Source organism: Laccaria bicolor, genomic scaffold (assembly GCF_000143565.1).
Source record: "Laccaria bicolor S238N-H82 LACBIscaffold_74 genomic scaffold, whole genome shotgun sequence".
NCBI lineage: Eukaryota > Fungi > Basidiomycota > Agaricomycetes > Agaricales > Hydnangiaceae > Laccaria > Laccaria bicolor.
In genome coordinates, this window is record NW_001889945.1 from 83,974 (window position 1) to 108,688 (window position 24,715).

At 47.3% G+C, this 24,715-nt stretch overlaps 8 protein-coding genes across 8 annotated transcripts in view; 5 read left to right on the forward strand and 3 right to left on the reverse strand.

Moving 5' to 3' along the window:
* Nucleotides 1–273, reverse strand: part of LACBIDRAFT_335013 (uncharacterized protein) — a gene marked incomplete at both ends in the record, with an annotated part of 1,055 nt that extends 782 nt beyond the window's left edge. The window contains 2 exons of the mRNA XM_001889873.1: nt 38–113; nt 160–273. Of these exons, the coding sequence (XP_001889908.1) occupies nt 38–113; nt 160–273 (190 nt within the window). The remainder of the gene's footprint in view (nt 1–37; nt 114–159) is intronic.
* Nucleotides 274–886: 613 nt separating this feature from the next.
* On the forward strand, nt 887–2,698 carry LACBIDRAFT_335014 (uncharacterized protein; the record flags this gene model as incomplete). Its single annotated transcript, XM_001889861.1, has 9 exons — nt 887–909; nt 1,039–1,116; nt 1,273–1,378; nt 1,417–1,500; nt 1,714–1,941; nt 2,041–2,106; nt 2,170–2,338; nt 2,366–2,376; nt 2,696–2,698. 9 exons carry the CDS (start codon nt 887–889, stop codon nt 2,696–2,698), a joined length of 768 nt encoding a protein of 255 aa, XP_001889896.1.
* Nucleotides 2,699–4,974: 2,276 nt separating this feature from the next.
* LACBIDRAFT_335015 (uncharacterized protein) lies at nt 4,975–5,559 on the forward strand (the record flags this gene model as incomplete). The annotated part of the gene is made up of 1 exon (XM_001889862.1): nt 4,975–5,559. The coding sequence occupies one exon, from the start codon at nt 4,975–4,977 to the stop codon at nt 5,557–5,559; it is 585 nt and encodes a 194-aa protein (XP_001889897.1).
* Nucleotides 5,560–5,611: 52 nt separating this feature from the next.
* Nucleotides 5,612–6,088, forward strand: LACBIDRAFT_316517 (uncharacterized protein; the record flags this gene model as incomplete). The annotated part of the gene is made up of 1 exon (XM_001889863.1): nt 5,612–6,088. One exon carries the CDS (start codon nt 5,612–5,614, stop codon nt 6,086–6,088), a length of 477 nt encoding a protein of 158 aa, XP_001889898.1.
* An 83-nt stretch (nt 6,089–6,171) lies between these two features.
* On the forward strand, nt 6,172–6,750 carry LACBIDRAFT_316518 (uncharacterized protein; the record flags this gene model as incomplete). Its single annotated transcript, XM_001889864.1, has 1 exon — nt 6,172–6,750. The coding sequence occupies one exon, from the start codon at nt 6,172–6,174 to the stop codon at nt 6,748–6,750; it is 579 nt and encodes a 192-aa protein (XP_001889899.1).
* A 7,749-nt stretch (nt 6,751–14,499) lies between these two features.
* On the reverse strand, nt 14,500–14,754 carry LACBIDRAFT_316522 (uncharacterized protein; the record flags this gene model as incomplete). The annotated part of the gene is made up of 1 exon (XM_001889874.1): nt 14,500–14,754. One exon carries the CDS (start codon nt 14,752–14,754, stop codon nt 14,500–14,502), a length of 255 nt encoding a protein of 84 aa, XP_001889909.1.
* Nucleotides 14,755–21,246: 6,492 nt separating this feature from the next.
* Nucleotides 21,247–23,812, reverse strand: LACBIDRAFT_335017 (uncharacterized protein; the record flags this gene model as incomplete). The annotated part of the gene is made up of 6 exons (XM_001889875.1): nt 21,247–21,295; nt 21,353–22,523; nt 22,575–22,873; nt 22,927–23,321; nt 23,377–23,692; nt 23,754–23,812. The coding sequence occupies 6 exons, from the start codon at nt 23,810–23,812 to the stop codon at nt 21,247–21,249; spliced, it is 2,289 nt and encodes a 762-aa protein (XP_001889910.1).
* Nucleotides 23,813–23,992: 180 nt separating this feature from the next.
* On the forward strand, nt 23,993–24,267 carry LACBIDRAFT_316524 (uncharacterized protein; the record flags this gene model as incomplete). The annotated part of the gene is made up of 3 exons (XM_001889865.1): nt 23,993–24,050; nt 24,110–24,163; nt 24,215–24,267. The coding sequence occupies 3 exons, from the start codon at nt 23,993–23,995 to the stop codon at nt 24,265–24,267; spliced, it is 165 nt and encodes a 54-aa protein (XP_001889900.1).
* Nucleotides 24,268–24,715: the final 448 nt, after the last annotated feature.

Genomic DNA, 24,715 nt, shown 5'->3' on the forward strand with positions numbered 1-24,715 from the left:
TGCTCACTTCGACGCACGAAGATTAAATGTATCTTACTGCTGCCTGCCATGGCTACGTCCGCTGCACTGATGGTGAAGATGGAGTTATCAACATAGGCGGGGCAAAGCTGGGGCTGACAGATTCACGTTAATATTTATCTAGTAGCGCGAGATCATGACCTCTAACCTCAAACTACCATAGCGTTTATTGCGTGGGTGGTCAGCGATCGTGCCGGGCAATTCTTCGAGCTTGCGTTTCAAACGATTTTCGCGGGGGTTACTAGGATCAGACATGATGGTTCAGAAGAGAGAATCGATGCTGTGCGGCGTCAATCTTCAAAATGGGTAACGGACCGTTTCACACCGTCAGCTGACGTTCCTGATTGAGGTCCCTCCCACTTGCCTCCCACAGTGGTTCGGTGTCAAGTCAGGCCACAAGGATGGCGGTCAACTGAGAAGTGTGTCAGAGAAGCAAAACGACGAACACCTCTCAAGACTGAGGGAAATTGAAACTCCAAGGGACGAACGAAAGGAAGATGCGTGGTCACGGTCGTGCTTGTTTTGCGTGTGGCTGTGCGAAAGACGACTACTTTTCTTTCATTACCTTGCGACCCACCTATGGGCCCTCCTACTTGCAAAATTGTTGTTGTCAAGTCGATGTTGTGTTTGTTCGGCCAGCTTCCCGTCGCGAAGTACCCATGGATTCAACTCGCCGCGAACCCCCCTCGTCGAATGGAGTTTCATGACGAGTCGTCCAATGTTTCCTCTCTAGGTTCAGCTACTGCCGACATCGCCTGGAGACCCGACCTCCCGCTGTGATCAAAATGAAACCCGATAACCGCCTTCGTCAACTTGTACCGATCCACAGAGAGCGGGCAGCTGTTGAGATTGAAAGCATGCGCTGAAGATGTTCGAGTGCATCGGCTCTGAGTGAGATCCTCCTTCCGTTAGATTTACTCCCCTTTCTACCTTAGCTCGTTTTCCCCTTCTGTGCCGCAACCATACCCCTCTTCTTCCGTCTGCCCACGTTAGGCTAATATGCTGACAATTCTGTGACAGTTCCGGTCCTGTCAATTCCGTTTACGAGCGCCATGCGTACAAGACCGCAAACCACACATCTCTACTGGTACGACTTGGGTACGCTAATTAAAACTCTGACATTGGAACGTTTACTGGATGTTTATGCTATCAACAGGATTGCAATCGACTTTTTTAACTTCAATTCCATCTTTAGACTACCACCCGGTAACCCGCTTGAAGCCACTTTGCATAACACGGAGGAGACTTGGTTAGCTCGAATTGGTCGTCAGCATTTCTTTCCTACAAGTCGACAACGCCTGCCCTGAACGGCCTTTCCATTGCAGACGTGGCGTTTCTAACGATGCCCACCTCGACGACGGTAATGCTCTTTCGATAAGCTCCAAGATAGCATACTAGGTTAAGTACTGCCGTCCACCTGGTCATAAGCGCAAGCCTCAGTCGGAGAGCTGGAAAGTAGGGATAATGGTCATTTCTCCTTTGGTAAGTCGGCGCCCTTATTCATTCCTACCCTTATCCCTCCCTCGACCTCTGGATGCCTTTTCACCTCGCATATATTCGATATTTCGTTCGCTAACTCCCCCGTTCGTTACTCAGGTTCTGGTTTCATAACCCCAATGCAAGCCCAACTTCGATGCTTGTACCGTCTTTCCTCCACCATGACCGCAACATTCCCTCGTGTATCGATTCACGAAGGAAATTTCGCCATTGTCTAATCCTGTTAACGAACTCGCCTCCATACCAAGCTCATTGGTCGAACATCGAATCTTTGCCAGTGGTCGCAGGCAGACCCCTCACATCGATCGTCTCATCGATTGCGCCCAGCTATGTGGCTTTCAATCATTCGCCCCTCCAAATGCTCGCGCAGTGTTCAGAGCTTTTCGGTTACCTCATCCCGACGCTTTGTGTGTCGTGGCATACACGGTATGCCACTCAATGGCCCCACTGTGATACCAGCAATCATTACCTCTGAACTCGGCGTTCACACCGCATAGATTCTCCATCGTGTGTATCCATCCGCAGCTCGTCGTCGCCACGGGCTGCCGCAACGTCACGCATACGGATGTACCCACCGCTTCATTGGCTTTTGTAAGTGTGGATCACGCGTGGCCGACGACGACGAGTACTGACACCTGCCTTCTTTTTCAATAGTTTCTCCGGCCAATAACGAACTACCAAGGGCAAGGCCCTAGGGTGAAAAACACCATACTCATCGGAGGGCATTCGTCTCTTCTCGCGCGGACGCCGACTTCCATGGAGGGTGGGGGGGCGTGGCTATTGCGCATAGGTCGGTCATGCTTGGATGCTTCGCATGCGTCGGGTTAGTGCTCACAACAATTGTCCACAGGTTTGCTTGGGGTGCGTATGTATGCTCTGCTTTTGCTCCACGGGAAGGAGAAGGGGCGTAAAGTCTGGTACATCTTGGTAGCGGTATTCGATGGTGTAGTGGTTTTTTTGGCTGCAAGCCCCAGTCTCTGATTTGACACGCGACTCTGAAGCTTCAACGTCGGCAAAGCCAAGACGTTTGACTGATCTGCTATTACTTCCTACTCCTACAAGTTTCATATAACCTCTGTCGCGGAAACAGAATTTCATGTTTTGTATGTAGCGCGGGAGTTGTACACGATACGGCATGCTACAGATGGCCCATGGGTCTTTCTGCGTAGATTCTGCACAGTAAGTTGTTTTACGACCTCCCGAATAAACGCTAACCCAAGTTGGAAACTTCCATACCCTACAAACGGAGAGAGAGTAAATTGTGACCGGCTGAGAGCAGACACCGTGACAAGATGGATGAGTAAGGACAGAAAGGGAGAACCAAGAAGACGGACCACAGGAGGGTGAAGAGTCACGTTGCGAGCGTGAATGGCCCAGTTGAAAGGAAAGGCACCAGTATCACGATGATAGTTGCAGTCAAAAGTCGTTTCAACAAGCCGGAGGCTCTTCGTGATCGTTGATAAGGGTAGTCATTCTGTCAAAGGGGTGGTGTTGTTCGTATCTTCGAGGAACTAATTCGAGAGACTTACCATGCAGATAGGAACTCCACAGCACAAGGTTTTGTCAACGGCCGTTCTTAATTCCACGCACAAACCGAAAGGGTAAGCGGCTAGTCGAATCCTCCATCGATCACCAACGGAGGTGGAGGTAGCGGCTACAGGGGATGGAAATTGAACGTTGAATACTGAAAGATCGAACAACGAGGGAAGCGAATGCTTACCCCGGTCGAAAGGACGACACAGGGCGTGGCGGCTCTGCAAAAAGAGCGCCACCAACAAGGACAATCATCGCTCTTGATCGCCACACCCAATATCCCGAAACCGTTTCTCTCTCTGCTATCCTCCATCCAAGTAAGAACGAGGTAACGGGGTAAGCACATACGGCGGGATTCTGCACTGGCCTATACTCCGCTCGGCCATGCGCTCGGAGTCAACCACCAAGGGCTTTCTTTCGAGCTATTACGAATCTTGTGCAGCAGCCCAGAGCTGGCCACGAGTAGGAGAAGGGGAAAAGAAGGTCGGAGAAAGCGGTGAGCGCTAGCCCTTGCCTGTCTTGTGGAATAGAGTCGAAGAGGACATGAGCAAATGAGAACGGGGTGGACTTTGTAGGTCTGTATGCCGGTGTCAGCAAAGTCTTTTGTAAAAAAGGGAGGGGAGAAGAGAAGCGTACTTATAGAACGATCCGCACACATCCTAGTCGAAGAACCCACTTCCTCCCCTTCCATCGCGACGTTCCATTGAAATACGCCGTGTCTTCTCGGTTTCACGAACGGACCACAACGAGAAAGAGGGCACGATGACGATAGAAGGGGAAGTTTCAGAACCTGGTTGTTTACTTGGCACACGTAGGAAAGGCGGCGGCTAAAGATGGTCGTTAAAACTTTTGCGTACTGAAGGTCAAAGATCTAGGGCGACATGGCATTGACGAGTCTGGGAGATGCGATGGCACTTCCGTGGGTCGTAGGGTTGAAGGTTGAGCGGCCTGGATGGCAACTGCAATGAATCCAGTTGCGTGGGCCACAAGATGGCGACCCTCTTGCACACCTGAGTATAACGTAATCGGCGTTATAGGGCGAGTCCTCTGCGAAAAGCCCATTACTCAGGGGGAGGGAAGAGCATGGTTCACGTCGGGAGAGTGACTGAAGAATAATCGGCGTTATAGGGCGAGTTCTCTGCGAGAGCAAATTAAGGGGAAGGAAGGACAACTGATACAGTTGTCGACTTCGATGGTCCGCCGACGCAGGAAGCTAGAGTGGAAACAGGTTCAGATCCCAGAAGAAGAGAAGAGAAAGCACGAACTCACCCTGAGATGATCTCCGGTCGCATATCACTCGGAATGCGTCCTCACTAGCACTGGGCACGAAGAACACTGCAACTATAGATCAGCCCTTTGGAGTTACGACTATGAGATGGAATGATTACCCAACGTCATGGTGTCCTTGAAGATGAATGTGACCCAGGTGTGACCCACGTTCCGTTCGACTGAACGCTCTTGACATCTCCTTGTCCTTCGTTCGAGCGCGTGAGTACGAAGTGGAGCATTTTTCGCGCATAAAGCTTACTGACATGAGCAGGTGCGGTTGAACTTTGAAGCAAATCCAGGCAAAGGTCAAAACATAACGGAACCTTTCAGACAACACAAAGTAACGACGTCGACTCACCCATGCCAATATCTCACCACTGGGTCCCACATATGGGGGCCTTTCCAAGTGACTGAATGATAGTTCCACTCTCACCTCCCAGCACCAGTACCGTGGAGCTTGAATGGCCGACATCAACGAAGGATGTCTGCTGGCTGTCTTTCTAATGTATGTCTCGGATAACATCAGATCGCGACTATTCCACTGATCAATCATCCTTCTCTTAGCCTCCTAGAGGAAGATCACCGTCACACTGTCCACCCTCTCCACTCCGAAACGCGTTCTTTCCAATCGACAGGCCTCAATCCAGACTCCATTCCATGTCCGACAACGGCTCAGACGACAACAACGACCAAGGGATATGGCAGCGAGGTTCCCCATCACCCGCCTTATCCGTCTCCCATCTCGCAGCCAGATTCGCCCAAAGGAAGGATACATTCGTAGGAGGCACTGCACCGCGATCACCTATGCAAAGCGACGCAGAGCTGGAGCGGAAGAGGAGAGGGAACGCAACCGTAGTCATCGAGAGGCAGAAACTATACTCGCGGGAGGCTCAGTGCAGGAGACTCGGTGAAGACTGTGGGTTGGCTATGATAGAGAGACGCTCCCACCACCACCATTCAGATCTCACATACCTGACCCACCCTCCCCGTCTAATTCGCGGAAAGAGTCAGGTGGCTACTAATCGGTGGTCTGCTGCGGAGAGTAGGCTTACGCCTACGAAAGACCCTTTGACGCCTGCTCAACAGATTATATTGGACACAATGGCGAGGGATAAGGATAACAAGCAAAACGTCAAAGGCAAGGAGAAGGAGTGGCCCAAGGCAGATTCACGATCTAGTCAACATTCCAATAACTCCCATCCGACGCGTCCCCGCACCTTCTCCTTCCACGTCTTCGCCTAGCCCTCCTCGTCCAAGTGTCTCGAATCTGCCATCCAACTTGACGCCTTCTCCCATGCATACAACCGATACATTGTCTTCCTCCCCTTCTCGCGAGTGTCCACCTTGTATGCACAATTCACAAAACACTAGACGTACCAGGTACACACCTAATGATGGCCAAACGTTCGAGAAGCTCAAAAAATGGACCGTGGGCCACGTTAGGGCTTTGGAAGATCGGGTGGATGATGTAAAGAGGTGGTTAGTCGATAAGGAAGCGGAGAAGGAAAAGGACAAAGAGAAGGACAAGGCATCCGAATCCGAGTCGCTAAGACACGCAGGTTCGACGGATAGCGGGAAAGATGAGATCCATGAACTCCGAGACGAAGTCATCGAGCTCCAAGGGCGATTGGGCGAACTAGGTCGGGAGATGGTGAAAATTGCCACGGCCCCCAATAATCTTTCTGCGGGACCTAGAACGCAGTCCGCCGCTGTATCGCTAGCACCACAAACCACTTCCTCCATAGTCACGCACTTCTTCCAACGCACTTAACAGGATCTCTGTCAGCACCCAGCACGCCCATCCACCATCCCAGGTTATCCAGTACCACTGCGAGGGAATCTACGAGTTCTCCCATGACTTCGAAGAGCAGAGAGTCGAGAACGAGGTTACCTTACCCTGCGGGAGATTATTCTTTTCCGCCAGACACATTCTCTCCTAGTAATTCTCCACCTTCGTCGATTAGTTCCGCTATGAGGCCATTGTCTACGGCCATTTCGGGGCTACCCCTCCATGCATCCTCAGGAGTGGGCACACTACCGGGTGCTTCGTACTCCACCACATCACTCTCCTCACTGGCTTCGGGTGCGGGCAGGCCGCCGTCCCCGCCTGCTCAACCCAAGTTCGCTCCTGCGTCTGCTTTGGTCAACCGAACGGCCAGCCCAACGCCCGCACCAGCAAAAGGACGAGGAACACAACAAGGTTTGCCGCCACCCCCAAAATCGGCTGTTGGTAAACGACAAACGAGTGTAAGCCCCACGCCGAGGAAACAGTACACCGTTGCGCTTGGAGGACCGATAACTGCGCCGCCTGACGAGGCTGAGTTTTCCTCGAACGCTGCTTCTTTGTTTTTTGCCACTGCCGCCAATACCGCCGCCAATACCAATGCGAATATTAATACCCATACAGATCCACCTGCTACGCCCATTTGCTGAAAAGAGTAGGAACACCGCGGTCCTACTCCCGTGTGATTGGGGGGTCATTTTCCTTTTCTCCCGTGGGGGACGATGACTACGACAAGAAGAAGGAGGAGGAAGGAGTGGGAGAGTTTGGAGAATGTGAAGAGACGATCGACAAGTCTTCCGGCATCAAGCTCAAGAACGCGAATGGGAGTTTGTCTTCCACCACCTCAAACTCGATATCACCTGGTGGACCTGGGGGTGGCGATTACAAATCCACAGCCCTTCTCCCCATCAAAAAACGCAATCAACTGCCCAATCGGAACCTTCCCCACCGGCTTTGGCATCGGCATCTTCACCTGTAACCCCTCTTGACTTTGCTGGTACCTCCTCAACAACAAGGGGTCCACAAACTTGGTACCCCCTCCTCCAAGACCACCACTTATCATTCCGTCTCCCGTCCCAATGGAGCTGGTACCAGAGGAAAGTCGCTCAGAAGACCGGGACCTCAACTTCGGCTTAAGCGGCGCGGTAGTCGCTAGGGTAGGAGTCTGAGTCTGTGGAGGGAGGAGGCTGGCGTACCCGTACACGCTCTGTGCCCTGATCCGACGAGTGGACGGTGATGGTGAGGTAGTGGGGGGAGGACATAGGCTGGCTGGTTGGGAGAAGGTTTTTTTTTTCTGGAAACGGGATGGATGGACGAATGCCTGGGGTGAAGGAAGGGATGAAAGGAGGGACTGGGTATGGATCTGGAATGACTGATATGCTATGTACCTCTGACTCGGTTTAGCTATACCCTCCCAATGATATCACGGTACTGATGCCTGGTTTTTATGCAACCCCCGTTTTTTTTTTGCTTGAATGCTTTTGATGTCTAATGTATGTATGATTTCAAGCTTATGTTGGCTGGCTTTGGGCTGGCTATACACACTATTGAAGATTCAAGCAAAAGAAAAGAAAAAAATCAGGCTGTCCCCTCAATGCCCCCTTTGCAGTTGGAGGTTACAGCTAACTGCATAATCATAGACCATATCTAAATTTTACTTTGTGCACCTTTATTTGTACAAACAACCATATTAGGTAGAACACCCTTCCAAGTTCCAACCGCTCCACCCTTATGATGTGGGGGCGGGCTTGGAGTGTTTGGAGCAACTGGTGCTAGAATGTGGAGCAATGGACAGCGCATGCCAGTGCATGGGCATCATGGTTTACATAGCCACGGCCTAAAACAGATGTTTATGCACAAACAAAGGTGCAAAGTGAAATTTCAGATGTGGTCTACAATTATGCAGTTAGTTGGCAGTTAGGTGTAAACGTACTGTAGCATTTCATTCAATTCGACGGTCACGCGTCACGGTGCCCTTCAAATTGCTGAAATGTCACGGTGGTCACGCAGATTTTTGTAAGGTGTCGAAATCATCTGGCGCTCATGTGATAAATGTCGAAATTTTTCGTGGCCTGCGGCGCTAAGTGGTCGAAAAATTGTCCAAATTTTCGGCTTGTCACGGCGAATTTGTGTGGTTGTCGAAACCAAAATTTCGACAGGCCTGTCACGCGTCACGGGCCCTGTCGAATTGAACAAAATGCTACAGTACCAGTACCATGTTATGCAAGGGAAACAGTCCTTCACCTCCCCCACTCTCACACATGTGACGTGTCACCTTCCATATAGTAATTTGGCAGACCCTATCAGTCAGCACTTTTTGAAATACAAGTTCTATGCCAGATGGACCTTAGATATTTGGAATACATGTTATTGGGTATATTTATAACTACTTCCAGGTTGTTTTGGAACATTATGTGAAGAATTGCACCTATCCCCTCAAACAAGGAATTCGGAGAATTGTCACCACATTGTCATGCTTACTGACAGCAGAGTTGGAAGTAAAAGTTCTGTGACACATCAACAACCCCAATTGTGGGCACGTCACGATGCATCTTTGTTTACACCGCCAAAGTGTCTTCATGTTTGGAAAACATGGCGGTGACCACGTGGTAGTACAGAATTTCACACCTGGAGATGCCCCCCTTCGAGGGATGGAAACCATGTTCAGCAATCTGATTTTGACACCATGGAACCAGGGCTAGTGGTACTCAGATGGTGTGAATCATGGAATCCAGGCTTTATTAAACCACAAAACTATATATTGTGAATCATGGTATCCAGGTTTTATTAAACCAGGTGGCAGTATGTTATGAAAAAAAGAGGGGATATGTATTGTTGATGTATTGGCACTGACCATTTTCAATTCACACCAGACCCCATAATTTTGATGCATTGCATCATATTTGGTGGGCCAAACCTAGCTATGGGGAACTACTATCTATGTGTAACTACTAAATCATGTTGACTACTATATGCTGAATGTGAGGATGATATTGATTCTGCAGGTGTGGAAGAACATAAGTTCAAGGACAGGGAGGGGTCACTGGTCGTCTGCTACAGAAAAATAAGGGGGATGAAGTACGAAAGGATGGGGATCAAAGAAAAGAAGACTGAGCGCTTAGCGTGAGTGGCGTGTGAACGCACCCAACGTCTCCGTCTAATCTCTGTATAAACTTGTGCGTGTCTAGTGGACTATATGCGTCTTGAACACGCGTGAGAGCTATCAGCACAGACATTGTCGATATGAGTTGTCATCAAAAAGGACAGGACACGATGACAGTGAAAAAGTAAAGACTTGAAAACTTAAGAGTACTTGAGTATTGGATGGGGGGGGAAGAATCAATTTCAAAAGACGCGATGAACCTATATATACTTTACAAACGATCATGAGACCTACACACATTCTCTCGTGCAGTCTGATTAAAATAAACAGAAAACGTCTAAAAATAGAAAAATAACCAACAAGAAAAAGTGTCCAAAGAATAAAACGAATCCGACGTCGCTCCCTCCTCTCGCCGCGAGTCCTTCAAGCTAGGGATGACTCAGGGAACTTACAATGTAGGAAGAGGTCTATTTTTGTGCGCGACTGCCTGCCTCAGTGCGGACATTCCTAACATTGACGCTCGACCCTACCGTCTAGCCGTCAGAAAACACATTGAGCGAAAGGGTTCTGTCATAAGTAAAAAAAGAAAAGCGAAGAATAAAATAAAATAAAAGAAAAAAAATAAAGTTGAGCATACGAATACATAAGAAAACCTCAAGTCCTCTTCGAAGAAAGGTGTGTGTTGTTGAGCAACTAGCGAGTGTGTTTGACATCTTCTCCAAGCACCAGAAGTCGCTGTTCGGCTACATTCTTCTTGATCTGTAAGAAAATATGTGTTTCCTTCGCTTTGGACTTTCAGTAAAGAACGGTTAAAATACAAAAGACAAAACAAGATATAAAAATTATGAGACAGAAACGAAAACTCAAAATACAGAAGGCGTCATGAATGGAACATGACACACTTCCACAATAAGGAAAAGTTTTAAAAACGATGCCCCCATCGTTTTGTTGTGCGTACAAAAAGAGGGGAAATAAAAAGGCAAACGAAGGACTTAGCGAAGAGGGAGAGCATCGAGAGCCAAAGACTCGAGGTCAAGAATGTTTGAATCTTCAAGGAGAGTTTCATGAATATGACCTTGAAAAACACTTGATGAAGCAGTGTAGCGAACATATCGAATGGGGTTGTTGTCCGTGGGATCGAGCTCTGCGATATTGGGATAATAGCCATGGTGAAGGTGCTGAGACGTGAAAGCCGACGGTGCAAAAGCTGGAAGGCACGAAAGAGAACGATTTTCAGGAAGAACGGCGATCCTGACTTTGATAGAAACTGGGAAAGCAGGAGTGGCGAGCAACGACTGGTTGAGAGTCCCAATGATGATGGAAGCGTGTGAAGATGAAGACATATTTGCGGCGACGTGAAGAGCATATTCCGCAGGTTCTACCGTTCTGACCGTCTGATGTTCTTCTCGGTAATAGAAAACCTTTAAATGATTAGCCGCAACCGACCCACGCATGACAGTTCCGTCAAGCTCTCGTAACTGATAAGTCGTGTCTTGAACTTTCCTGTGAATGATATAGGGTCCTGTCCATCTAAGCGCTCCCTTGTTTCCCATCTGAGCGTCCAACCACGTCTCATGCAATAATACCCAAGTCCCAAGAAGAAAATTCCCAGATGACAGATGACATTCGTGCTTACTGTTAAAGTCATCAACAGCCCGTTGACGCACTCGCTTCTGTTGTTCCATAGCTAGCACGAGCTTCTTGTCCCGACGAAGAATTTGCTGCATACACATTGCAAGAAGGTCTTCAGTAGATGCCATGGTATGCCAGTTGAGCGTATCCCAGGTTCTATCTGCAATATCAAATGCAAAGAAAGGACATTGACCATAAAGTAGGAAATAAGGAGGATACCCAGTCACTCTAGAAGTAGAGCATCACATCACCCAGAGTCCAGCATGCACGTAAAGCGGCCAACGATGCGTGTCCTTTCCACAAGCACGAAGGATCGAGTTGACTAGGGTTTGGTGTGAGCGTTCCGAGTGTCCGTTTCCTTCAGGATGGTAGGGTGACGAAACTATAACAACGATTCCGTACTGTTTGAAAAGAATATCAACTGCGCCTTTAAACTCTGATCCTCCGTCAACTAGACAAAGGAGAACACAACCGAAACATGAGTATACTTCCTCGTAGAGAAACTTCGCCCAAGTTTCCGAGTTTGGTTTTCGTGCAGCGCGCACTTCTACCCATGACATCGCAGGATCGGTCGCTTGAAGCAGATATTTCATCCCACCAAATCCATCTGGCATGTGAATGGTGTCGAGGTCGAAGCATCGCAAGATCCCTGAGTTCCAAGTAGGACTAAATGCTACTTTTGGACAAGCCTTAGAGCGAAGTTGGCAGACATTGCATGACCTGACAAAGTAAGCTATTTCATCGTACATGTTCGGCCAAAAATACCATTCTGAAAGAGTTTTGTAAGTAGCATTGCGTCCTCGATGACCTACGTTGTTATGGGCTTCTGCTATAAGTGAGGAACGACGTTCGACGTCTATCACAACAAGACAAGGTGGCTTTCCCTGAGGTTCGATTTTCCAAAGTCGATCTTCGTCATGCAAAAAGAATCCCTTGGACCGACGAATGAACGATTTTCGTAGCTTCAAGTCTTCACAACGTTCAGGTAAGGTGTCGGTTTTCAGATATGCTATGATCTCCATCCACATTTCCGGAGAATCTTGATCCTTCACCCCATAGGAGTGAGTGGCGCATGTGACATTTTCTAGAGGGTCGATGTCTTCATAATTGAACCTGTTGTCAGTGCGTAGAGATGGGTCCGGGATTCCTGGAAGAGCAGATTGATCAGTCATTGTAGGTTGAGACGCACCTTTCTTTAAAGACGACATAAAAGCTTGAGGGTATTTCTGCACCTCTAAAGTAAAAACTTCGCCCGCGAGCTCACACTCCACTACCTCTGACACGGACACTCTTCTGTGCTCGAATTCTCTTCCTGTATAAGAAAAATTATCAGTGATTGCAAGAAGAGAGCGCTTTATGAGCAAAGCGTTGCTCGAGTCTTTCTTTCCATGATTGAAGTTCGACTTTTTCAAGCGTTGTAGCTCTGCTGCTAAAGTCGGTGTTGGGTCTACCACCTGTGGGAAAGAAAGGTCTTCAGCGATTGAAGTGGTTCGAAAAGAGGCAAAAGGAGTTTGTGGTGTGCGTTGCATCGATAATAAAAGATCCTTGAAAAAGTTATTGTCCAAGCGCGTAGAGCGGTAGGCGTTCAAAGATCCTGTCGACAAAAAGTTCGTCAATGAGGAGACAGAATTAACGTGATACGAGGAAGAGCCCAAAAATTTATCCAAATACTCTTCTGCGTCTTCGTCATCTGTATCCTCGGGAGTACGTCTTCTCCGAGATAGCCCATCTACACCCGCATGTGCCGTCACAGGTACATGATTCATTACGTAGTCGAATAACACAATATAAGATATCCATCTCGTCATTGGCGCGTTAGGGAGATCGGGTTGCTTCACCATTTTGATCAGGAATTTTGCGTCGATATTGATCCTAAAATGAATCCCCCATACACGATGTCAAAGGTCTTTAATTGCTCGGAACACTCCGTAGAGTTCTAGCTTTGCTTGAGAGTACCTTGATTCAGTATCATTGAATGTGCAAGATCCAAAAATCACCAGATGCTTTTCTTTCTCAACCATTTGAAATAAAATCCACCCAGTGCCGTTTTGACACAAATCAACGCCCACAATGATCAGACCATGTTCTGAAGTGCGAGGCAAAGGATCTAAACGCGTCATCAGCTTCACGGCATCATAATCAAGTTTTACCAGAACTGGAGCCATGGAGATAAGACGTTTGAGTTCTTTTTGCACGGACTCAGCCTCTGAGGAAAAATGGAATTCTCGTTGGACAGCTATACGTGTAAGCTGCGTCAGAGGTTTTGCGATAAGAGAGAATCCCTTTATCCATTTTCGGCCTACCCCTGCAGTCCCAAGAAACGATCTGACATCTGTAACACTCGTTAGAGGTCCCCAGTTTAAAATTTTAGTTACCAATCTGTGTTCTAAGTGCCATCCATCCTTTGAAACGATAGTCCCGACGATATGCAGATGAGGCATGGCAAGAACGAGCTTCTTGCCAGAGGCAGTTATCCCTGCTTCAATAAAGCGTGCCAGGAAGTGATCTAAAATAGTAGCGTATTCAAAAACGAAACGTCTGATACCTGGCACGACTTCTTCATTGTCGTAATTTGAAGTCAGTCCCTTTAGTCTGACATCGTCAACGAAAACTCCGCCGTATTTACGGATCTCTTCTTGTAAAGTGTGTGTAGTACAACGCTGGAACTCGGGCAGTGAATTCATTGCCCCTTGAGGGAGCACACAAGAATGGTGAGGACCAATGAGAGAATTGAAAGTTGTGAGAGGTCTGGAGGCGACACCTAACTTTCGGCCATCGTAACCTGAAAACAAATCTGCCAGGCCATATATGACGTGTCCGACAAAACTTTCTGCGAAGTCATCAGTCCTCAGAGGTAAGCCTGCATCACGCACCATTACTTTGTTAAGTTCTTGTACATCTGCGACGAGGCGAATCCCCCCTTTTGGCTTTCCTACAGCGAAAATGCGTGAGTGATAAGATGCTGTAGAATACTCATATTTCCCAGCTGCTTTTTGCTCTAGCAACATCTGTCAAACTGTTTCTTCTATAGCTTTCGGCACGCAAATAGGCGCTTGCACCCAAGGGATGTGTTCAATAACAGGAATTTCATAATCTGGAAAATATTTGTCAGAAAAAGTACCGCGTTCAGAGTCTTCAAAAGCTAAGGCAAGTTCCTGCTTCTGCAGTACGTATACCAAAAGGTCGATTTCTCTAGGTTGCAAGAAGTCCTTGGGAACTGTCGTCAGGATCTTCTGAAGATGGTCTTCTGTGAGACGCTTTGAAGGATGAAATTGTGTGAGAAGCGGAGGATTTAATGGAAGAATAGGTAGTGGAGGAATTAATACGGGAAGAAATGTTTGACCCGCTGGATCTGGCATGTAACTAGGGACAGGTTGGACTTTCTTGTCGACTGTCTTATACTTTGTCCTCATCTGAAGAGGATTTGAATCATAAACGAGAGCGCGCTTGGTCCAAGGGGTTGATAAAGGGTGAGAAGTTCGAGGAGAGCAATGCACAATTTTCTGCAAAATGAAATCATAAGTCTCTGGGGGTTCTAACTCGGAAATAAAAGAAGAAGGTTCAAAACTATAAGTCCCCATTAAAGAATGCAGCGCCCACCCAAGAGTCGGCATGGACACATCCTGGTCAACTTGAATTCCAGGCTTGGGATACGCGTCTGTCCTCATTTTCCCGCGTCAACGTCGTCTACTTCTTCTATTCTCACGCGATGATCGAGGTTGAGCGTGGCTGCATTACAAGGTGCACCAGGGGTACAAAGTGGGATGAGAACGGAAGGACCCTGTGGTGAACCATCAGTTTTGTCACCATCGCCGTCTTGCCAAATGCGCATGTTCATTGCACCTTGACAAGTATATTGAATCAACGCAGAGTACCACTGGAGCCAAGGCTGTCCTAGTATTATTTCTTGTTTGCCCATGCCTTCCCTACTGATGAAGATGTGATGGTCGAAACGTTGTCCTGAAATCTTGATTTCCGCGTCGCGTACACATCTGCCTAAAGGTACTGGTCGTCCGTTTATCCCTTTGAGGGACCATCATGTTCCGTCGAGGTCGATAGCTAAATTTGTCCTGTCATAGAATTCCTGTGCTATCAAATTTAGTTCGGATCCTGTGTCAATCATAAAAACTGCATCTATTCCAGCGAATTTGCCCTTGAAATGTCCTGTTACCATCACAAAGAGCAGCTGAGGCGACAAATGAATCTTGACAGCAGACACATATCAGATCAGGATGTTTTCCTTCAATTCCCTGGACTCGTCAAACTCAAGACCTACTCTTGATTCGATAAAACCTGCATTCGAAAAAGATTCAGCCGTAGGAAGGGTATTGTAAAAGTCCTCATCGTCTGAGTCATATCCACCAGCGAGCTCCGTCAGCATCGCATTTTCTTCGTCCCATTCCGCCTCTTCTAGAACCTCTACAATGTTCGCTACCACTGGTTTGGACTTGTATTCTCTTCGCATCTTCGTCATATTACTGATTGACTTCTGCCTGAACGCCGAAATTGCGAGAAGTTCCCCTAGTTCGAGTTGCACGATCGTCTTGTTGACCTTTTCATGCACTATTTTATCCAGATCATACATCTCTTGAATGTCAGACGTGAAATGATAAGCTGGAGTAGACTTAGCTTTAGTTTCCCCATCCTTCATCTCCACATCTTTGGTTTTCAATGGTGTCGCTCTTCGATTCTTGAAAACGTCCTCAGTATTGACTTTGGGGGGTCGTAAATTAAAAGCTTGAGGAGTTGAAGCCACGGGAATGTTCGCTGGCCTAGGGTAGGTACAGGAGTTTTATTTTGAATCTCCTTAGACTTTGGAAAAGACTTGCTTCGGTTTGATGTTTTTCAGGATGCTTGATAGGGTCGAAACGAGTTTCTTTGTCCTTTTGAGAACAAGTAACGGCCAGTGTTGACGAAAGAGGTGCTCGCCATTCAGGAACCACAGAAGAAGGCGAAGCATTAAATACTTCCGAAGAAAGTGCGTCTTCACCGTCAAATAATAGACTGGCATAGTTGGCCATATGGGGAGGCAGGTCTCTAGAGGCCTCCCTGGCCTTACCTTTTAAATTACTGGACATAGCGTGTTGTTCCCGCAAAACTTTCGCGACTCTGCTGTCACTTCCAAAAACTCGGGGAAGCTCAGATCCGTCGGACCGCGCAAGTCTACCAAGGGGAGTATAAGCCACCAATCCTTCCTTAATACAAGCCTCGACTTCGGGACAAAATTTCAAACCAAGACAATGTGTTGTCTTGTCGCAAAAGAAACACCTAGCTTCTCTCAGGATTTGTTGATTGGTTAGATTTGGGTTCAGAGTAATATTAACGGAACATAGAAACTCAGCGTGCGCCAACCTCAAATCCTCCATTTGCTTGGTAAGTCGATCTACAGGGCTGAATCCAACCGGTTCGACTATCGGCACAGCTGGGACTGTTTTTTTGAAAGCTACCTTTTTCGAGGGTTTCTTCTTTTTCTTCTTGATAAGCACCTTGTTGATATCTTCATCTGAATCACTCGAGCTCAAGTCAGAATCTGAATCTAGACTAAGGCCAACGTAAGCAGTTTTTGCGTCCAGATCTTCCTCGTCAAACTCGGCTCGCAAAAGACCAAGAAGAAATTCAGTAGTGGGAGGCAAAGAAGTCTTGAGGTTTGCAGCCGGTATGCGCTTTTTGATTCGAGTATGTAGAGATGTCGGAATCCCTCTGTAAAAACAAAGGTTAACGTCATTTTCTAGCATTTTACTGGGTGTCAAATCTGAAGATAATGTGGTGAAATCCCGATAATATTTATCTACGTCTTTGCGGGACACGACAATGCCTGACTCTCCATGACTAGCGCACCAGTGTCGCAAGCGATCAGGAGAATTAGGAGGAATGGAGTTGTTAGATCCATAAAGATCTGTCAAATAAACTCTCATAGCAACCCAGTCATCTCCAGCCAAAAGTTTAGACGCCCCAATGACCATCTGAACTTTCGTATGACAATATCTTAAAACATAACCGGGAAGAAGCGAATGCGAAACTCTAGCACTATCAGCGTGTTGCTCGAGAGAATCCAAAAAATCCAACACATTTTTCCCTTTGAATTTGGGAGCACCTGGCATAGGCATAGGAACACCTAGAGTAGTGTTAAGACTCATTTCGGACATGGACGAAGCCATAGAATCCATAGATGTTATTTTGTCCACAGGACTCATCAAAATAAGAGAAAAAGAAAGAAAATCAAAGCGAAAGAAAAGATCAAAGAGGAATGCTTAGCGTATATGTGGCCAAACATGTGGTTCTTCTACTTCGAGAGATTTCAAAGTTTCGAACCAAGGCAAAGTTTCGAAAGCGGAGGGGTTTTGGTCGTGTCGTGGCAAGAAAAAGAGGATATATGCGCCTGAAAACCGAGTAATCAGCGCGCTTTTCAAATTATGAGGACGTACCAATATTTTCTCGACTATAGCCGAAGGTGCAGAACGGAAAACCAGAACCCCTGTCTCGGTCACCACTGTGGAAGAACGTAAGTTCAAGGACAGGGAGGGGTCACTGGTCATCTGCCACAGAAAAATAAGGGGGATGAAGTACGAAAGGAATGGGGATCAAAGAAAAGAAGACTGAGCGCTTAGTGTGAGTGGCGTGTGAACGCACCCAATGTCTCCGTCTAATCTCTGTATAAACTTGTGCGCGTCTAGTGGACTATATGCGTCTTGAACATGTGTGAGAGCTATCAGCACAGACATTGTCGATATGAGTTGTCATCAAAAAGGACAGGACACGATGACAGTGAAAAAGTAAAGACTTGAAAACTTAAGAGTACTTGAGTATTGGATGGGGGGGGAAGAATCAATTTCAAAAGACGCGATGAACCTATATATACTTTACAAACGATCATGAGACCTACACACATTCTCTTGTGCAGTCTGATTAAAATAAACAGAAAACGTCTAAAAATAGAAAAATAACCAACAAGAAAAAGTGTCCAAAGAATAAAACGAATCCGACGTCGCTCCCTCCTCTCGCCGCGAGTCCTTCAAGCTAGGGATGACTCAGGGAACTTACAATGTAGGAAGAGGTCTATTTTTGTGCGCGACTGCCTGCCTCAGTGCGGACATTCCTAACATTGACGCTCGACCCTACCGTCTAGCCGTCAGAAAACACATTGAGCGAAAGGGTTCTGTCATAAGTAAAAAAAGAAAAGCGAAGAATAAAATAAAATAAAAGAAAAAAAATAAAGTTGAGCATACAAATACATAAGAAAACCTCAAGTCCTCTTCGAAGAAAGGTGTGTGTTGTTGAGCAACTAGCGAGTGTGTTTGACATCTTCTCCAAGCACCAGAAGTCGCTGTTCGGCTACATTCTTCTTGATCTGTAAGAAAATATGTGTTTCCTTCGCTTTGGACTTTCAGTAAAGAGCGGTTAAAATACAAAAGACAAAACAAGATATAAAAATTATGAGACAGAAACGAAAACTCAAAATACAGAAGGCGTCGTGAATGGAACATGACGCACTTCCACACAGGTAGGAGCATTCGTCAACAAAGGAGGGAGGGAGCCATCTGTTGAGGCAGGGGCATTGTTCTTCAAGTGAGGGACGCTGATCGTTGATGAGTGAGGGAGGGATGCCATTCGTCAACAAGGGAGGGAGGATGCCGTTCATGGAGGGAGGGAGCCGTTCTTCAAGCGAGGGAGGGAACCATCCATTGAGGCAGGGACACTGCCATTCATGGAGGGAGGGAGCCGTTCATCAAGGGAGGGGGCCATTCTTCAAGGGATGGAGCCATTCTTCAAGGGAGGGAGCCATTCTTCAAGGGAGGGAGCTGTTCTTCAAGAGAGGGAGCCATTCATCAACAAAGGAGGGAGGGAGCCATCCATCGAGGCAGGGACACCATTCTTCAAGTGAGGGACACTGTTCGCTAACAAGGGAGGGAGGATGCCATTCACCAACGAGTGAGGGAAGACACTGTTCATCATGGGAGGGAGCCGTTCTTCAAGAGAAGATGCCGTTTGTGGAGGGAGGGAGCCGTTCTTCAAGCAAGGGAGTCATTCTCCAAGTGAGGAAGTCATTCTTCAAGTGAGGGAGGATGTCATTCATCAATGAGGGAGGGAGGACACCGTTCTTCAAGTGAGGGAGAACACTGTTCATCGATGAGGGAGGGAGGATGCCATTTGTCAAGTTACAATGTGGTGGGAAGGAAGAATAATGGAAATTCAAAATTCAACATAATCACATGATGTCGGAGTTTCAACGGACTTCAATGAATTGGGTCTTGCAACTTGAAGTGGTTCCAAGAAAGCGTGGCATTCAAGGTGGGCATACACAATTTTAAGTAGTACACTGTAATCTATTGCATATTGGAAAATTAAGAAAGAAGCTGAATCTTCTCAGTTGTTACCAGAAATTTCCTGGCTAGTAAGAGCTCATGGATCATCTAGATGGATCCCAGGTGGATGACATTACATTATCATGTGGACTACTGTACAGTAAATACATGGAATCATTATCTGGGGACTGCATGAACATCCATCACTCCCCAGTATGAATGGTTAAGCTTTGCCTGAGGCCTTTTGGCCATGTCATAGCCACCAATTTACCATCACCCTACCATCATTTTTGGGAAACCTGGTTTCCAGGTTGACATTATGTGCCTTCCATGTGACGATCCTACCTTGGAACCATCACTAACCTACTCACTTGTCTCACCCTGATTATGGCATGCCTCAAACACACACACTGGCACCGGAGGCAAACACCAGGGCAGTTGGAAATCAACTGCCTTAAGGGCAGTTGATCTGCCTATGTTCCGCAGTTTGTCTGGTTGACAGGTCTCGGCTGATTGTTTTAATTACTAAATTTGAATAATTGATTACATAAGATATATCTTGACATTCAATCAGATATCTTCCGAAGCCATTCACATCGCTCCCCCATCTGAAATGCCCCCTGTCATATGCACCTGTTCATACTGCAAAAAGTGCAAGGTAATTATCGAGGGTATTGAACACCCAGGCAAGGAGGTTTCTGCACAAACTCGTAGGGAGCACGAGAAGCGTGATAAAGATGGGCATTCTCCAAAGCGGAAGCATTGAGCATCCTCAAGTTCAGCTCTTAAACAACCTCAAGCGCCAGATCTCCCAAAGGGTGTGGAAAAATTTATATCTTCCCCTATTTGCTAACAGTATTCTAGATGTTTTAATCTCTACTGGAATGATCATCAAGATGGTTTGTGTGCTTGTGGTCTGGCTCCATCTCAGGGCTGGTGTTAGTCGATCTGCAGCAAACACTATCCTGCAAGCACTTCAGTTCATCATCTCCACAATGATTCAACTCATTGAAGCAGCTCTTTGATCATATGGCATCAATATCAAGCTACCAGATTTCAAACTCCCTCACGATGCCCGTTCAGCGTATGGGCAAACTTTTCCTGAGCCAGATCAGCCCAGGCTGTAGTTTAAGACCAAATTGACCCGGGTTGTTCCACCTTATTCATTTCCATAGCGTACACAATTGGCCACTTGTTCAAAATGCCATAGGCTGTGGAAACTTGGTCTCTTTGAAAAAAAACCTTTCCAAAATGAAAATATCAGTAGAATAATGTTTACCACAGTTTAATATGACCCTACATTAGGTTTTATGCAAGAATGTCGTTAATGGTGCTGATATTTGGCATCTATTATTAGCACCTATGTTTTAGGATGTTCCCCCCATCAATATAGCTTCTTTTCATCCGATTTTGTTGCGCTACGGCTGTCAATCACTGCTAATAATACGCCGTATGATTTCCGTGTTGCTCAAACAACAGAATATGTTTTCACGGGTATGTATTTTTAGCTACTTTTGTTCCCTCCCATCAATCAATGCATCCGCCTGTCAATTCTGACACTACGTTGTCAAGCGCCTCTCCGCATAATCATGATATCCGTCCCTCCCACTCTGCATGTTGCCTATTGCTATGTTTTCCGCCCATTGATATGTTTTCCGCCTTCGTATGTTTTTTCTCCATATGTTTTCCATTTATTACAATTCTGTTCTGCACTCCATCCTGGACTGAATCAGAACATTACCTACCACCTCAGCTCCTATATGATTTGTGTGTTGTTATACTCTAGCCGCGTTCACGCTAACCAGTCACATTTAAGCAGTCTTACGTGCGCGTTGCGAAACGCGTTTGAGACTCACTCGACCCTCAACATCACGTGATGTGGTTCAAGTAAACGTTGAGACAAGCTGACATTTTACACACAAGAAATTCTATTAGTACATCATAGTAGACTAGTAACAAGACTCAAAAGTGTAGCGTAAATAACAAGAATGTTCAAAATGTAGATATGATTGGTCCAATAAGAAGCCCGTGCGTTACCAAATGTAACTATAGTCTATGGAAGGGATCGCACTTCGAACGCGTGTCGTACTGCAGCGTCCAATGGTAACTTAGATCTTCTGCTTTTTGGTGGGGGGTTTTGAAGTGGTGACGGATATACTATACACTGGACATCAGCAACCGAAATGAAAATTATATGAGGGAGAACAAATTTACCTTGCATTCATCACTTGTGACATGACCCAGCTGACGTCCTCCACGGCAGCTTGCCAGCTGGAATCATCTTGTCCGTTGCCTGACAGGCCAGACTCCCACCACACCAACGTAGCCAGCACGGTCAAGAACACGTTCTGACCGTGCTTGTCCACAACTGACCATCCATCCTCCCCCGTGGCTTGTTTACGATGCGCTGGACCCAAGGGCCCCTCCACGTCTGCAACCCCACGCCAACCTGGCTGCAATAATTTCCACCACGTCCACCACTTCGCCTCAAATGACGACACGTTCTTGATCTCGGGAGACCTCATGCGAGCGCGGCCCACCCACCAATCGACTTCGTCTGGCCGCCCTTGTTTCTTAAAACCAGCTTGAGGTCCTCCGATGCTGAACCCGTTGCGACGCTCCAGCTCGATGTACTGACGGAACGCTTGGGTCCAGGCTGGGCCTAGATCTCGACCTGCCAGAAATGAGAAGGCCTTCGAGAACCACGTGGGCCACTTGGGATCCAGGAGAGGGGAACCGTCCATCGTCGAGCCAGGTAATGTGGTGTGATCTGGAGAAGGGATAGGAGGCGAGGCAGAGGTTGGTAGGGGGGAATTGCGCGAGGGTAGCGCAAGAGACGGCGAGCTAGGACGAGAGGAAGGAGGTGGGATAACGGGCTCCACTTGAGATAAATTAGTAATTGCCGTGACGACTGCTTCAACGTGTTCTTCTGGCCGCTCTAAACGCTTGGGGTCCATCGTGGTGCGTCTAGTGCTACGCGTGGTGATGCTTGATGACAGCAGATGGGAGGGCTCATCATCTTTGCCACTCCCTAAGCCCTCAGAGTTCGTCTCCTCCTCCTCCTCCGACGACGATGACGACGAGCTTTCATCGTCAGAATCTTCTGCATCAGACTCAACGAATGCTGCGGCTCGCTTTCTCTTTCCCTTCTGGGCCTTGGAAGGTGCAGCCTTACGTGGCGCAGGCTTCTTTGAAGTTCGATCGCTTTTCGCCTTCCCTTTCCGCAAAGCCGAAGAACGTGGCGCATTCACCGTTTGTTTGGTCAGAGTTATATCCGCCGATTGGGGGGCAGAGGGCGAGCTCGGGAGCGCGTTGGGTAAGTCATTCGAAATAGGGTTACTTTTGTCACCCGCAGGAAGAGCTCGTGCCCGTCGTTCATCGGGAGCTGAAGGCGACAGTCAATAGATGTAACACGAATAAAGTGACAGTCCCTTACAGTAGCAAGTACTCAAAAATTCAAGAAACACGTTCTTGACGATGGAGAATTTTTCGACGTCCGCCAACGCCCACTCCTTGGGAACGGGTGCCTTGTTCATACCATAATGGAGACTAAAGTCGATCATAGTCAGCTCCGTAATACAATTTATGAGATAAATAAACACCAACGTTACCGCGTTGATATTCCCCTGCTGTATCGGCTCAGGACCGCCAATAAAGATGGAAAAGTGCATTTTGAGTGACTTGCCTATGCCCTCGAGAAGGGGCCCGAGAAGATTTGGCAGACCATCAAATGCTCTAGTAATAACGGGATGTGAGAGAAGAACTATCAGCGCNAGCAAGCTACTTACTGTTGCGCGTCGGCTGGGCACATCTCTTGGAGAGTCCCCCCCTGGCGTTCCTTCCACTCCTGCTTGGCTTTCGTATGGGAATCGAGGGCATCTTCGTTCCATTGTGTTTGCTCTTCTTCGCTCAGTTTCAGAAACTCGGTCTTTTTGTAAGTGTTGCGGAACGCGGCACGTTCACGCTCAGGCTTGCCACTGTCCGCGAACGCGAGGTTGCATGCCTCCTTCATTGAAGTAAAGTTGGCCGCTCCCCAAACTTCCCAGCCTGCACGGAGCTTGGGAGGACTCGACGGGCTGCCCAGCAGTCGATCGACCAATGTAGCAATTGGGTCTTGGGACTTCTTTGATCGTTGCAGCGACTTGGTCTTTTTTGAACGGTGATCGAACCAGTTATAGAGGGACTCGAAGCAGATCAGTACAGTGCCACTGATTCCAATCATAAAGTTAAGCACATACCTTCCTCATACGCTCAATTACTTTCCCTTTCAGCGCAGCATCAGCCGGGGACAAAACCTCGAACCCATCGGAGGTCATAGCAAAGACCGGTAAGGGGGGGATCGTTTCGTTGTCTTCAAGACGCTTGGGTATGGGGATAGACCAGTGGAACGTTTGAAACCATTGATTAACGATGTCGTCGAGCACAGAATTAGCCTTTTCGTTCGACACAAGAATGGCCGCCTTGTAATCGTCGAGGTGAGCTTTCAGGAACTTCGCACGAACCCCTCTCGCCCAGCCTTTCTTCAGGGTTACGAGCAATGGCTGTGCATCGACCCTTGATTTCCAAGAATATCACATCAGTCTAGGGTTGGACAAGCTTGGCGATAATCACTTACACACCACTCTCATGAGTCCCATCCATCGTCGAACTCTCCATTACCGTTGGGGCAGACATGCGGAAAAGCAGGTATGTACGTATCCAATTCTTTTGTGTATACACTCAATAAGGTTCCTTCACTTGTGGGAACGAAGCAAAGAAGCTCTCTTCCGCTTCACATAAAGTCCAAACTCTCAGCCGCATCCTCTCTTACCCAATCCCCTTACTCTCGAACGCCTCTCCACTTATTCTCTCAACATGGTACAATTGAATGATGCCCGTGCGGCCACCGCCTCCCCTGCGTCACGCATTTCTGGTACTGTTACTCTTCACACTCTTGTCTTTTATCACGACATCTAACTTTCCACCCTGTAGTGAATGCTGAGACACGTGTGTCTTCCGTCCAAGCCAGACGTCCCGACGACGCGGGTAGGTTCGTTTCCGATGCGTCTCCACGTAGCTGACCTTTTTTTTTTTCAGCTCTTGAAGAGCTTTTTGCTCGCTTAGGGATCAGCACTGAACACGCACGCTGATACGGATGAAACCATCTCACCCGTATAAAATTCAATTTTAACGATTTTACCGATAAAAGGTCATCTCTAATAAATACACTACATACAATTGCAATGATACAAAGAGTCAATGTGCATACCCGGCGCAGTTGACTAAAAATGCAAATGCGTGGAATCTGAAAATAGGACAAGGCTTTGGAACTGGCAGCAGTACGCGTCGTGACATTATACTTGGATCCTATCTAAGATTCACCTACCATGAAATAGAGCACGAAGAGGTTCTAGAGTAAACACCCAACGCAGGGAGAAGAATTGCATTACTACCAAAGGGTTTAGAAACACATAATGGATTTATTGTGAAAACTCGTGCTTATACAAGAAATACAGAAAAGACGACATAGACGCTTAAACGGCATGTCTGAAACATGGAAAGACTAAACTACACCTAGGTAGTAAACGTATGAAGACT